This window comes from Tiliqua scincoides, chromosome 2 (assembly GCF_035046505.1).
Source record: "Tiliqua scincoides isolate rTilSci1 chromosome 2, rTilSci1.hap2, whole genome shotgun sequence".
In the NCBI taxonomy this organism is placed as follows: domain Eukaryota; kingdom Metazoa; phylum Chordata; class Lepidosauria; order Squamata; family Scincidae; genus Tiliqua; species Tiliqua scincoides.
The window spans coordinates 255,286,417-255,299,767 of NC_089822.1; the positions used below are offsets into that span (position 1 = coordinate 255,286,417).

Below are 13,351 nucleotides of genomic sequence, written 5' to 3' on the forward strand. Positions count from 1 at the left end.
GCTGTTTTGGCGGCTCAACACGTAGCTTGGCGACATGCGGGCGATGTTGAGTTGCAACTGTTTCAATCGGGATCGCTTTGGCATCGAGGACCGTCTTCAGATCGCGGCGACGTATGAGAACCAAGTCAATCAGTGATGATGTGCCACCGCTGTAGTAGGTCACGAGGTGTGAAGGCCTCTTCTGGAACCAGCTGTTGGCGACGATGAGGTTCTGGACATCAGCGAAATCGAGCACTCTTTCAAATCCGTGGCCATCATGGTTATTATAGCCATCTACTGTTTCACCAATGTGTCTGTTAAGGTCGCCAGCATGTTCTGAATGGTTATGTTCAACATGTTCAGCAATGTTCAGAATGTTATGTGATCTGATAAAAGTTTTTTTCCCCACACTGCAAACATTATTTGGTTTCTCTCCACTAAGAATTCCTCTAGATGTTTTAAGGTTTAAGATGAGAAAGAAGCTCTTTCCACACTCCAAGCCAGCCATTTTCAACCACTGTGCCGTGGCACACTGGTGTGCGGCCAATGGTCTCCAGGTGTGCCACGGGAGTTTGGTAGAGGGTCATTTATTAAGAACATAAGAACATAAGAACAGCCCCACTGGATCAGGCCATAGGCCAATCTAGTCCAGCTTCCTGTATCTCACAGCGGCCCACCAAATGCCCCAGGGAGCACACCAGATAACAAGAGACCTCATTCTGGTGCCCTCCCCTTCATCTGGCATTCTGACATAACCCATTTCTAAAATCAGGAGGTTGCGCATACACATCATGGCTTGTACCCCATAATGGATTTTTCCTCAAGAAACGTGTCCAATCCCCTTTTAAAGGCGTCTAGGTTAGACGCCATCACCACATCCTGTGGCAAGGAGTTCCACAGACCGACCACACGCTGAGTAAAGAAATATTTTCTTTTGTCTGTCCTAATCTGCCCAACACTCAATTTTAGTGGATGTCCCCTGGTTCTGGTGTTATGTGAGAGTGTAAAGAGCATCTCCCTATCCACTCTGTCCACCCCCTGCAATTTTGTATGTCTCAATCATGTCCCCTCTCAGGCATCTGTTTTCTAGGCTGAAGAGGCCCAAACACCGCAGCCTTTCCTCATAAGGAAGGTGCCCCAGCCCCGTAATCATCTTAGTCGCTCTCTTTTGCACCTTTTCCATTTCCACTATGTCTTTTAATAGAACCATTGGAGATATGAGCCCCGCACCAACAGCAAGGTGTGCCTTGTCAACTGTCCAAAAACTGATGGTGTGCCTTGACAATTTTAGTACCTTGTCAGTGTGCCATGAAATGAAAAAGGTTGAAAATCACTGCTCTAAGCACTTACACAGATTTTCATATCTGTGGATTTGTTGAAGTACTACAACTAATTATTGTAGCATGAAACATTTTCCACATTTCAAATACTTATGAAGTTTCTTCCCCATATGGATTTTTTGATCAGCTGACTTCTCAGAGCTGCCTAAATTTGAAACTGAAAGCCCAGGGTTTCTACCCCATGTGGGTTGTAGGATGAAGTCAGATTTCCACTCCCACTGAAGTTCTTTTCATACTCCAAGCATTTATACAGCTTCTTCTTTGTGTGAAGTTCTTCCATGCTCGGTCAGGTCTGAGCTCTGACTGAATGTCTTCCCACACTCCAAGCGTTTATATGGCTTTTCCCCTGTGTGGGTTCTTTGATGCACAGTAAGTGTTCCACTCTCAGTGAAGCTCTTTCCACACTCCAAGCATTTATATGGCTTCTCCCCTGTGTGGGTTCTTTGATGCACAGTAAGTGTTTCACTCCGATTGAAGCTCTTTCCACAATCCAAGCATTTATAAGGATTCTTCCCTGTGTGGGTTCTATGATGCTCAGTTAGGTGTGAGCTCACACAGAAGCTCTTCCCACACTCCAAACATTTATATGGCTTCTCCCCTGTGTGGGTTCTTTGATGCACAGTAAGTGTTCCACTATCAGTGAAGCTCTTTCCACACTCCAAACATTTATATGGCTTCTCCCCTGTGTGGGTTCTTTGATGCACAGTAAGTGTTCCACTCCCAGAAAAACTCTTCCCACACTCCAAGCATTTATATGGCTTCTCCCCTGTGTGGGTCCTTTCATGCCTGGTCAGGTCTGAGCTCTGACTGAAGCACTTTCCACACTCCAGGCATTTATATGGCCTCTCCCCTGTGTGGATTCTTTGATGCAAAGTAAGCATTGCATCCCAAGTGAAGCTCTTTCCACACTCCAAGCATTTATATGGCTTCTCCCCTGTGTGGATTCTTTGGTGCATAGTAAGTATTGCACTCCGACTGAAGCACTTTCCACACTCCAAACATTTACGTGGTTTCTCCCCTGTGTGGGTTCTTTGATGCAAAGTCAGGCTTGACCTGAGGCTGAAGCACTTTCCACACTCTAAGCATTTGTGTGGTTTCTCCCCTGTGTGGGTTTTTTGATGCTTATTCAGGTTTGAGCTCCGACTGAAGCTCTTTCCACATTCCAAGCATTTATATGGTTTCTCCCCTGTGTGGGTTTTTTGATGCGCATTCAGGTTTGAGCTCTGACTGAAGCTCTTTCCACACTCCATGCATTTATATGGTTTCTCCCCTGTGTGGATTCTTTGATGGAAAGTCAAGCTTAAGCTCCGACTGAAGCTCTTTCCACACTCCAAGCATTTATATGGTTTCTCCCCTGTGTGGGTTTTTTGATGCGTATTCAGGTTTGAGCTCCGACTGAAGCTCTTCCCACACTCCAAGCATTTATGTGGTTTCTCTCCTGTGTGGGTTCTTTGATGCACAGTGAGATCTGAGCTCCCATGGAAGCTCTTTCCACACTCCAAGCATTCATATGGTTTCTCCCCTGTGTGGGTTTTTTGATGCGCATTCAGGTTTGAGCTCTGACTGAAGCTCTTCCCACACTCCAAGCATTTATGTGGTTTCTCTCCAGTGTGGGTTCTTTGATGCACAGTGAGACCTGAGCTCCCACGGAAGCTCTTTCCGCACCGCAAGCATTTATATAGTTTCTCCTCTGTGTGGGTTGTTTGATGGCTAGTCAAGCTTGAGCTCACACTGAAGCTCTTTCCACACTCCAAGCATTTATATGGTTTCTCCCCTGTGTGGATTCTTTGATGCACAGTGAGACCTGAGCTCCGACTGAAGCTGTTTCCACACTCCAAGCATTTATATGGTTTCTCCCCTGTGTGGATTCTTTGATGCAGAGTCAGGCTTGAGCTCCGACTGAAGCTCTTCCCACACTCAGAGCATTTATATGATTTCTCCCCTGTGTGGATTCTTTGATGCTTAGTCAGCTGCGAATTCTGACGAAAGTTTTTTCTACACTGCAAGCATTCATATGGTTTCTCCCCTGTGTGTGTTCGCTGATGAAAACTCAAGTTTGAATGTCCACTGAACATTCTTCCACACTCAAGGCATTTCTGTGGTTTCTCCCCTGTGTGGGTTCTTTGATGCAAAGTGAGTTCTGAGCTACTATGGAAGCTCTTTCCACACTCCAAGCATTTATGTGGTTTCTCACCTTTGTGGATCCTTTGATGCACAATCAGATTTGAGCTCTGAGTGAAGCTCTTCCCACACTCAAAGCATGTATAGGGTTTCTCCCCTTTGTGGGTTCTTTGATGCTTCATCAGGTATGACTTGCCACTGAAGCTCTTTCCACACTCCAAGCATTTATATGGTTTCTCCCCTGTGTGGATTCTTTGATGCACAGTGAGACCTGAGCGCCGACTGAAGCTCTTTCCACACTCCAAGCATTTGTATGGTCTCTCCCCTGTGTGCATTCTTTGATGCACAGTCAGGCCTGCTCTGTCACTGAAGCTCTTTCCACACTCCATGCCTTTATATGGTTTCTCCCCTGTGTGGGTTCTTTGATGGACAGTCAGTTCTGAGGTCTGAGTGAAGCTCTTCCCACACTCCGAGTAATTATCTGACTTCCCCTCTGCGTGGATTCTTTGATGGACAGTAAGTTTTCCACTCACAGTGAAGCTCTTCCCACATTCCTCACATTTATATGGTTTTCCCCCGGTGTGGGTTCTTCGATGCACAGTCAGGTGTGAGCTTGCACCAAAGCTCTTCCCACACTCCAAGCATTTATGCCTTTTCTCTTCTGTGTGGGTTCTTTTAAGTGAAGCCATGTTTGAGGTCTAACAAAAGCTATTTACATACTCCAAGCACTCTTTGTAGGTTGACTGGCATGTCACTGAAATCCCTGCCCTGATGCGCATCAGATTTATTTCTCCATTTCTCCCTTTCTTGCTTCTTTGATCAGTCTTTCTCCCTTGAGTGGATCTTTTAATGGGAACCAGAATTTATGCTGGTGCTGAAGTTCTTTCTTCACTCAAAGCAGAAAACAATTTCTTCTCTATGTGGATTTTCTTGTGATAATTGATGTCAAATTTACAACTGATCGTTTCCATGTGCAAAGATCCTTATTCTTTCTCTACCCTTTGCAACGTTTCTGTTGTTTTGGGATTTTATGGAGGCAAAAAGTCTTAAAAACAACAGATTTAGACCTCAGAGAAGATGCTGGGCTTCCTTCCTGCCTCCCTGATCAGTCCCAGTAACTAAAAATTGCTTCCTCTGCATCAAATGTGTTTCTGGTGATATTTCACATGGCTCCAGTCCTCATTGTCTTTACCACGGCGAACTGGAACAGAGAAACAAAGTCAGAATTTCTTACCTGAGAATTTCAGTTCTGGGAAAGGAAGGGTGGCTTTCCTACTGCTGGGATGCCCCTCCTCCTGGGAGGCAGGATCAAGGACCTCGAACAAAGACTCCTCCCTTGGTGGGGCATTGCTTCCATTCCCCAGGCCAGACTCAACAAGCAGGAACGTCCCTGGTCCTCAGCTGTGGTTAGGTCACTATGGTGTGGCGATCCACGTCTTGAGGACTAACTTGAAAAAACCTTAATAACTATAGAACAATAACTAGAACCATCACACAATGTGAACAGTTAACAGATTCCACCCAAGGGAGGTCATGGAGGAGTGGCCGCTCCTACGGAACTGTAAATCAGCCTTGGTGGCTAAAGTTCGGCAGTGTAACCCCCGAGCTGGTATTGCGGTGGGAAGAATGCCACTCTTCCTCTCCCAGAACTAGAATAGAGCTTGTCCACTGTGCACAGTATGTGGCTGGACCTAATGGGAGCTGACCATTCTGCCTCCACAACCTTCCTGAAAGGCTCTGGGAAGGGGACCACTGCCTTCCTGGAGGCCACCTGGGAAAAACTTAGAGCTGGACTTGTGTGGCTCTGGGGCCTCAGCCAGCTTGGCCTCCTTTTCGGGTGTCAGGTATAGGATGTCCACTGACTTGCCTAAGCGGTGGGGATACAAGTCAACTGGGAACAGCTTGTTCCCACCTTCTCCCAGGAACTCCTCTTCCTCGCCCATGAGCTCTCCCTCCTCCCTAGAGTCCTCGGGTGTTTCAGGAGTAACAGGCTGCCTTGGGTCTGAGAAGACCAAGTCTCTGTCCCATTGCTTGGGGCACATGGGGTTCAAGGTTTTGATTAGCTTGCAACCCTTGACTTTAGAGCGTTTGGGGTTCTGCTGCTTGTGGGGGGGGGAAGACACTCACGGGCTGCTGGAAGCTGATCGGGAGGAGGGGCAGGGGTCCGTTTGCGCTTCCTTTTGCCCCCTGGGGCCCCAGGGCCCGCGCTCTCCACCATGATCCTCCTGACGATGTCCTCTATCTGGGCTTGGGACTGAGGAGATAAGCTCCCCTGGCTGGGCCCCCCTAGGTAGGCTGGCTCACTATTTGGGTCATGTAGGACCCCCTCCTCCCAGGGGCTGCATACCATTGGTTCTGGTGCAAGTCCTGTGCGCTCATGTCGCTCAATGCTGAAGCCCACATGGGGCAGGCAGAGATGGCTGCCGCTGGGGCTGGAGGCGTCCTCCTCAGTGTCAGACCACTGCAGCAAAGGGGCAGTCTGCACAGCATTCTCGGTCTCTGGCACTCCTTCGGCCTCCGAACGGGGTGGAGCAGTGCTTCTTGGGACTGCTACCCTGTTCCTGCACCTCCTGGCTGGCAGAGTGCATGGGGGTGCCTGCCCGGGCCATCCTCCGTCAGCTGCTGCTGCTCTGTTGTTGCGGGGAGGGCCCAAGATGGCAACTGCCACGTGGCTGCCCTACTCTGCTTTGCAGCGCGCCCACCGCAAGTCTGTGCCTCACCTCTGCCTCTCCCAGGCCCTGCAGCCCTCCGCGGGGCTTGGGTTTTATATGCAGCTTCTGTCCACACCAGGCAGCTATCTCGCTCTGTGTGCCCCAGCTACGGGGCATTGGCTCTGGGGGAAGTGGGGGCTGCGCTGGCTCCTCTTGTGCCTGGGAGTGCTCTCCTTGGGCACCCAGGCTTCCCTGGCACTGGCTCTGGGAGAGGCAGTTTGGCTGGGCTGCCTCTGCTTGTGCCTGGGAGCACTCTCTCTGAGTGCCTGGTCTCCCCAGTGCTTTGTCTAAGAGTGGTGGCAAAGCTGCTTTGCCTGCTCTTGCGCAGGGGAGTGCTCTCTCTGGGCAACCAGGCTCCCTGGTGCCGTCCCGGGTCAGTCAGGGCAGGCTCCAGCTGGTGCATGGAGCCTGTTTGCAGTTTGGGGGGGGGGCTCGTCTCCTGTTCTTCCCCCTTCTCCTTGAGTCTCTTTGTACATGGAGGATGAGCTCAGTGGAGATCCGTCCTAACTCCAGGAAGGCAGGACCTGAACTGGGGAATAGAAGGGATACTTGTTCAAGGTCCCGATCCTGCCTCCCAGGAGGAGGGGCATCCCAGCAGTTGGAATGCCACACCCTCTTTCCCAGAGTATATTGATTCGCAGTGCCACAGAGGAATGAAACTTCTCAGGTGCGAGACATGGATACTCAAAACTAAAACCAATGGATTCAGTGGCAACAACTCCCAGGAAGATCATGCATAGAACTGCAGTCCTGCTCAGTGACTCTGTTGTAGAGAAGTAGCACAATTGTGGCTATTTGGCCCTGTTGCAACTTCACCCGATCATCAGTGGAGGCAGCTTTGTTATCCCTGGTGAACGTTTCTCCAGAGGATTCGCAAGTTACAAACCTCTTTCTGGAGTCTCTCACACTGCACAGCAGCTGTAATGCCACATTATATTCTTATACGTGCTAAAACTTCTGTTATTTTGTTGTGGGGCTTTTCTGTCACTGGATTCATTCTTTTTTAAATGGCATGGAGCTCAGCCACATGAGAAGGTTCACATCTGGATTTCCACAGTATCCGTTTTATCACCCGTCTGGTGTAATCTCACACTGTACAGTGCTTGGGGCGGTGCAGCCTTGTCACCAACCAAGCTTGTGCCAGGCAAGAGCAGGAGAAAAAAAGAGATCTGCTGCCATCGTTCTGCAGCCTCTTGGCTGGTGGGCGAAACAGGGACAACGGTGTGTTTTGGCAAATGCAAGTTTGCAAATGCGAGCTTCAATCTTTTTTAGAGACTGTCTCCTTGCTCTCCCACAAGCCTGCCCACCGCAGCAGAGTTCCTCCCCATCAGTGGCATAGCTAAGGGGGTGCAGGGGTTAACCACTGCACTGGACAACAAGCTTTAGGGGGGCAACAAGCTGAGCTTGACACTAGTAGCCAAAGTTGTGAAAACCTTGGTATGTATGAATAATACCATCGTGTTATATATCATTGGAAAATTAATTTAATGCAGAATGCAATGAAACAAACTGCATTGGAATATCTGTATTCTATCAAAAGTTATGGCCAATTAACCAGAAAATGAAAACACAGCTGCCTTATGGAACAAAAAGTGAATTTCTTTGACTCAAAATTGACCTATGAGACTGATTGTTCTGAGAGCCAATGAGTTATTATTATGACACAGCATGGAACCAATAGGGTGTTAATGTAAGTCAACTCTCATTTCCATGTATCATAATACAGTTACCGTTGCTAACTGGGTGAAGAGGCACTTTTTCAAGTGGTGCTCCTCTTGTAGTTAGCAGGGGGAGAATAACCATCCCTCTTCAGCCCAGCACAGTGTCTCTTATCAATAAGAGGCACACTTTTTATTTATTTACTTAATTAAATTTGATTTTGTCATGGGGGGGGGCTACAAAATCTTCTTTGACCCCAGGTAGCAGACAGATGTTTTAGCTATGCCACTGAGTGGGGAGAGGCGGCAGAGCAAGTGGGTGGCGAGCTGCTTGGGGGAGGAGGTGGGTTTTCCCCCAATTTTTACTTTTTGAAAAGCCCAGGCATGATGTCACTTCCTGTTGTGACATCACTTCAGGGGCATCATTTTGAGCTATGCCACAGCTCCCCATTTATGGCCACTGATAAAAGATGGGGTTGGCCTGATCCAAGCCAAAAGGGACTGTGTGCAGAAGTTATGCTGGAGAACAAGGAACCTGAAATTTCTTGGGGGGTGAGGAAGGGTCCCTTTGCTGTTTTCCTGTGAATACTGAATGGTATGAATTGCTGTTAGCATTTATTACTGTAATGATTCCTCAAGGAAATGGGTGGCAAATGCCTGCTTTGCCTCCCTGTTATAGATTCGACCTGAGTCTATGTAATATCACTGATAAACTACAAAATACTTTTTGACAGATGGAAAGTTTCTAAAGTGAAAATGCTCAAGGAAAGGGGCCGTGGCTCTCTGGGAGAGCAGCTACTTTCCAGGCAGAATGCCCCAGGTTCAATCTCTGGCAGCATCTCCAAGTCAGCTTAGGAAAGAACCCTCAGAAACTCTGGAGAGGCAATACAGTCAGTTCTATACTAGATGGACCAAGGGTCTGAATCAGGTGGTCTCCTGTGTTCAAAGCTATGGGCATCACAGGATTCTGTTGATCAGCCATTCACTGATGTGGCTGTACTAGTGTACTGATGTGCCTTGGAAAGCTGCATTACAAGTAACAGAGAAAGAGGTACCAGCCCATCTATGAGGCCAACTGAGACAGATGCAAGGGAGGGTACCAGGATGCAGGTCTCTTGTTGTTTTGTCTGCTCCCTGGGGCATTTGGTGGGCCACTGGGAGATCCAGCAGGGCGCTTCTTATGTTCTTAAGTTGCCTTGGGCAGCAGAGTAGCAGGGGTCCATCCAACCACCCAGTTGCTTCCATTGAGCTTCCTCCTACTTTCTGGCTTGGGAAAGAAATGGGGCCTGGGCAGAAAAGGAACTGGGAAGGACATGAAAGGGATGGACCACAGCCTCTGTCTCCTGGATCATATCAGCACTTTCAGGCTATAGCTCAGCCAAGCTTCTATCACGGGTGATGAGATCAGGATGGCAGACAAGTACTATAGTGACTCACCCTGACTAACACTTTGTTACCCCAGAAAGAGAGACAGTTGGTATTGTGGTGAGGGGGTCTCCATTAACCATAGCACCTCATGGATCCTGTATATCCAGCACATCTTCATCTGACCCTACTGCTGTGTTAAGCAATACAGTGTATAAGCAAGTTACCTGCTGATTCTTCTTCCTTGAGTGTCAGGAAAAATATGCACTCCCTTCTTCTAGCTGGGAAATGAAGGCAGGGTTGGGAAGATCCTCTGAGAAGGAGACAAGGAGACAAGTTACTTATGACTACAAAATATTGAGGCTTTTGAGCACTACGTTTTGCAGGGTGCCTCACCACGGCGTGCAAGTGGCCCCCCCTTCGCAGCCATTCTGGGCGTACACCTCCGTTTTGCACCCACTGCCCAGAATGGCTCTGAAGTGGGGGGGGGGGGCGCTTACAGGCTGCAGTGAGGCTCCCTGCAAAATGTAGTGCTTTGCGCCCCATCTAGCTACACCACTGGTTTCAGGACCTGTTCCCAGTTTGAAGTATCAAACTGTTTCAGGTTTGTTACCAAGTGTCTCCATCTGCATCTGTTTGTATTTTAGTTTATTTATTTTGCATGGGGTTCAGTAATGAACCGGCTCCTCCTGGCCCTGTCTCTTCTGACTTGGATAAAGCCATCCAAGGGCAGCTGCCCTAAAGCAGATCCCAAAAGTAGCATGCAATGCATATTGGGGGGGGGATTGTTGCGGTTTCTCTCCCCCCCCCCCATTTCACTAGCTGCCCTTTGAGCCTGGGCATCTCCACTCACCAGGGGGATGTTTCTCCTCTCCCACACCTCTCTGACCCTTTCCACCCACAACAGCCCTAAGATTTCCCCTCCCTTCCACGAATTTTGGGTCTCCTGATGGGGATGCTGCTGCTGATCTCATACACGAGGCAGGGGAGGCAAGGAAGGAAGCCAGAGCAAGACGTCACTTCCCCTCCCATTTCGGCCGCCCACCTACCCCCTTGCCCATGTGGAATCCAGTCACTCAGTTTAACCCTTAGAGTGCCAGTCTGACGTAAGAACATAGGAAAAGCCCGGCTGGATCAGGCCATGGGCCCATCTAGTCCAGCCTCCTGTATCTCCCAGTGGCCCACCAGATGCTTCAGGGAGCACACAAGACCACAAGAGACCTGCATCCTGGTGCCGTCCCTTGAAGCTGGCATTCTGAGGCAGCCCATTTCTAAAACCAGGAGGTAGCGCATACCTATCAGGGCTTGTAACCTGCGATGGACTTTTCTTCCAGAAATCTGTCCAATCCCCTTTTATAGGCATCCAGGTCAGATGCCATCACGACATCCTGTGGCAAGGAGTTCCACAGGCTCATTACACGGTGAGCCAAGAGGATCGTCTTTTTGCAGAGCATCGTTAAAGACTTGCTGCAGGAGGAATGGGAGGCACGTCTCCTCAGGCGGGCTGGGCACTCCCTGCCCTCCGGCCCCGATCCCAGTCTCAGTGGGCTTCTCCTGGGGCTTGATCCTCATCTCTCCCCCAGGCAAAAGGTGGGAGACTGAGAAGGCTCTTCTTCCCAGCAGCCTGATGTCGTGTGGCTGAGGCTGCAATCCTACGCACACTTACCTGGGAGTAAGCCTCATTGATTATAATAGGACTTATAGTAGGTAGGAGTAGGTAAGCCTAGGCTTGGGCTGTGAGTCCGGGAAGCCCCTGGAAGCCTGCAGAGAGAGCTGCGGGCGAGTCTCCATCTCCTGCTTGTCTGGGGATGGATCGACGCTGGTTCCCAGAGGAGGCTCTGGGCCAGGCTCTGCCTCTGAGAGATGGGATCGGGCCCGAACTTTCTTGGGAGGGAGACCTGGATCTTCACCAGGGCGAGGGAGAGGTGGAGGACCCAGGCTGGGACTGGCACCAGTGGGGCACTCTGGCTGCAGCCATCCTATACATGCGGACCTGGGAGGGGGTCCTATTGATAGACTTACTTCTGAGTAGACCTGCCTGTTCAGGCTGGAAAGTGGCAGGAAGGGGCAGCAGTGAATGGAGCTTCTGGTCCAGGGAGGTGCATCTGACTGGGGGGGGGCATCTAAGAGGAGCCCCTTGAGCAGGAGAGAGACTGGGGGGCAACAAGCTCCCTCCTGGCAACCCCCCCCCCAAGTCGGCGGCTCTCTTCACCTGCTGCCTCCTTCTCTTCCTCTCTTTCCACCCCCCACCCGCCTGCCCTTCCCAGCACCCCCCCCCCAGCTGTCCCTCCCCAACCCAAGTGGAGCAGGGTTTGAAACAGGGTTTGAAAGTGGCAGCCACTCACTTCTGTACCAGGCAGGGGTGGGGGGGAGACCATGAGGGTGCCAGCAGCTGAGCTGTTCCCCTGCCCTTGGTGACCCCCCCTCCACCCATTCAGGCTACAGGCCAGGCTGCACCACCTCCCTCCACAGCCTTCTGCTGGGGAAGGTGTAGCTTTCTGGGCACTCTGAAGTGTGACTGGAGACCTGCTCTGGAGAAATAGAAAAATAGAGGAAGGGAAAGTGGCAAGGAGGCAAAACATGGAAGAGGAACTGGGAGGGAGGGGGAGGCGGAGGGAGGGGGAGCTGTGCTTTCAGGCCCCATTCTGAAGCTGGGCTTCCTTTTGGAGAGGAAGATCCTGCTAGACTTGGTGGTGTCAGTCACCTGCTGGTAGGGGCTGAGGATCAGGACTCCACCAGAGCTGACAATGCTGGTGAATTTGAGTCCTCTCCTGGAATAATCAAGGCTGAGTCCTCCAAAACCTGGCTAAGAAATCTTCTGTCACTGGAGGGGATGTCACAGTTGTGGGCTGGTCACCTAGCCTGCTGACTTGAGCTCCAGGCTGCCAGGTGGCTAACCCATCCCAGCAACACTCTTGATGTATAAATTCAAGCAAACGTATTAATCAATAGGTCCTTGCCACAGAGGATGAAAGATGACTCTCCCCTCTCTACAGAGCTGCACATACCCGTTCCACAAAGCTGAAAGATTAGGGAGCACAGAAAGGACCCTCCTGAGAACATGCACACCAACCAAGCAGTGATGGAAATCCCTCCCCAATGGGCTGGTTATAATGGCTGATCTTTTTGCCTTGTTCTCCCCACAAAGGATTTCCAGTTTTCAAACCCTCACTCATCTTTAGGTTGGAAGAAGGGGAGAACTGTGGGTGCCAGGTTCTCAGAACTTGGTTGAAAAGACTTTGTTGGAAACAAGAACAGGTAAGGGATTGGGCAAAATATCTAGCAGTGGATTAAATGGGGAATGTGTAGTTTACAAGGCTGGCTTTGGTCATAATGTGGAACCATGGCTGCATTGGTTAAATAACCCATTATTTTGCATTGTATCTGTTCCTGACCACAAATTGTGGTTTGTTTGGCTGATAAACCAGAATCCGGTATCATGGTTTGAGGTTGGCTTCCAAACCACATTCTCCCCATAACCACTGAAAGTGAGCAAAAGTTATCTTGCCAACCTGTTCTTCTTTCTCCCATATGTACAAGTAACTGTTCAATGAGTCCAAATAAAACGTCAAAGCTTTAGTTCATTGTAACCAGATGGTTACAATTTGGCAATCCCAGAAGGACTCTAACTTTAATGACCCCCACAAATTCCTAAGTGATCAATCTGGTGCTGATCTTGGACTCTGAACCAGCTCCTCACCCATCCAAGTAGATTGGTCAATGACCAGTAGGAAAGAACCCAGATCAGTACATCTCATTATTTTCTACCCTCCTAGAATTTTCAACCCCCCATGAACCTCCTTTTCTCCTAGGATGTCCTTTGAATGTTGGTAAAATTCAAACGGATGTGTGCCAGACTTCCCTTTTTCTTTCTTTAGTTTGTGGTTTTGACCAGTTCTGAACTAACATCTAATTCCCCCCCCCCTTTACCATCATTTCACCACCTCAACTCTTTCCTCATCCTTATGGTTTAACATCTGTGCTATTGTGGAAAAAAGGAACATACACAGAATTTTTCTGACCTCTATTTCCTCTTCTTTACCTCTTTCCCCATCATGGCTTCTGAGCGCCCTGAAAGTAATCTAATTATGTTCTCCTTTAATTTGGTTTGTGATTTAAATCCAATGTCTGAATTCACTAACAGTTAATCACATTTAGGCCTCTTGCTCCATCTCAA

General features: G+C 49.4%; 1 protein-coding gene across 2 annotated transcripts in view; it reads right to left on the bottom strand.

The window, feature by feature from the left end:
* LOC136641548 (zinc finger protein 91-like) overlaps nucleotides 1-13,351 on the bottom strand; it is a 543,065-nt gene that overhangs the window by 1,525 nt on the left and 528,189 nt on the right. Inside the window, exons 6-7 of one of the 2 annotated variants that reach the window (XM_066617431.1) lie at nucleotides 1,618-4,091; nucleotides 1,222-1,343 (exon numbers count right to left, since the gene is read on the bottom strand). In XM_066617431.1, the coding sequence (XP_066473528.1) occupies nucleotides 1,318-1,343; nucleotides 1,618-4,091 (2,500 nt within the window). In that variant the 3' untranslated portion in view covers nucleotides 1,222-1,317. Of the gene's footprint in view, nucleotides 1-1,221; nucleotides 1,344-1,617; nucleotides 4,092-13,351 lie in introns of those variants that run through there. The other variant, XM_066617432.1, reaches the window with a different exon arrangement.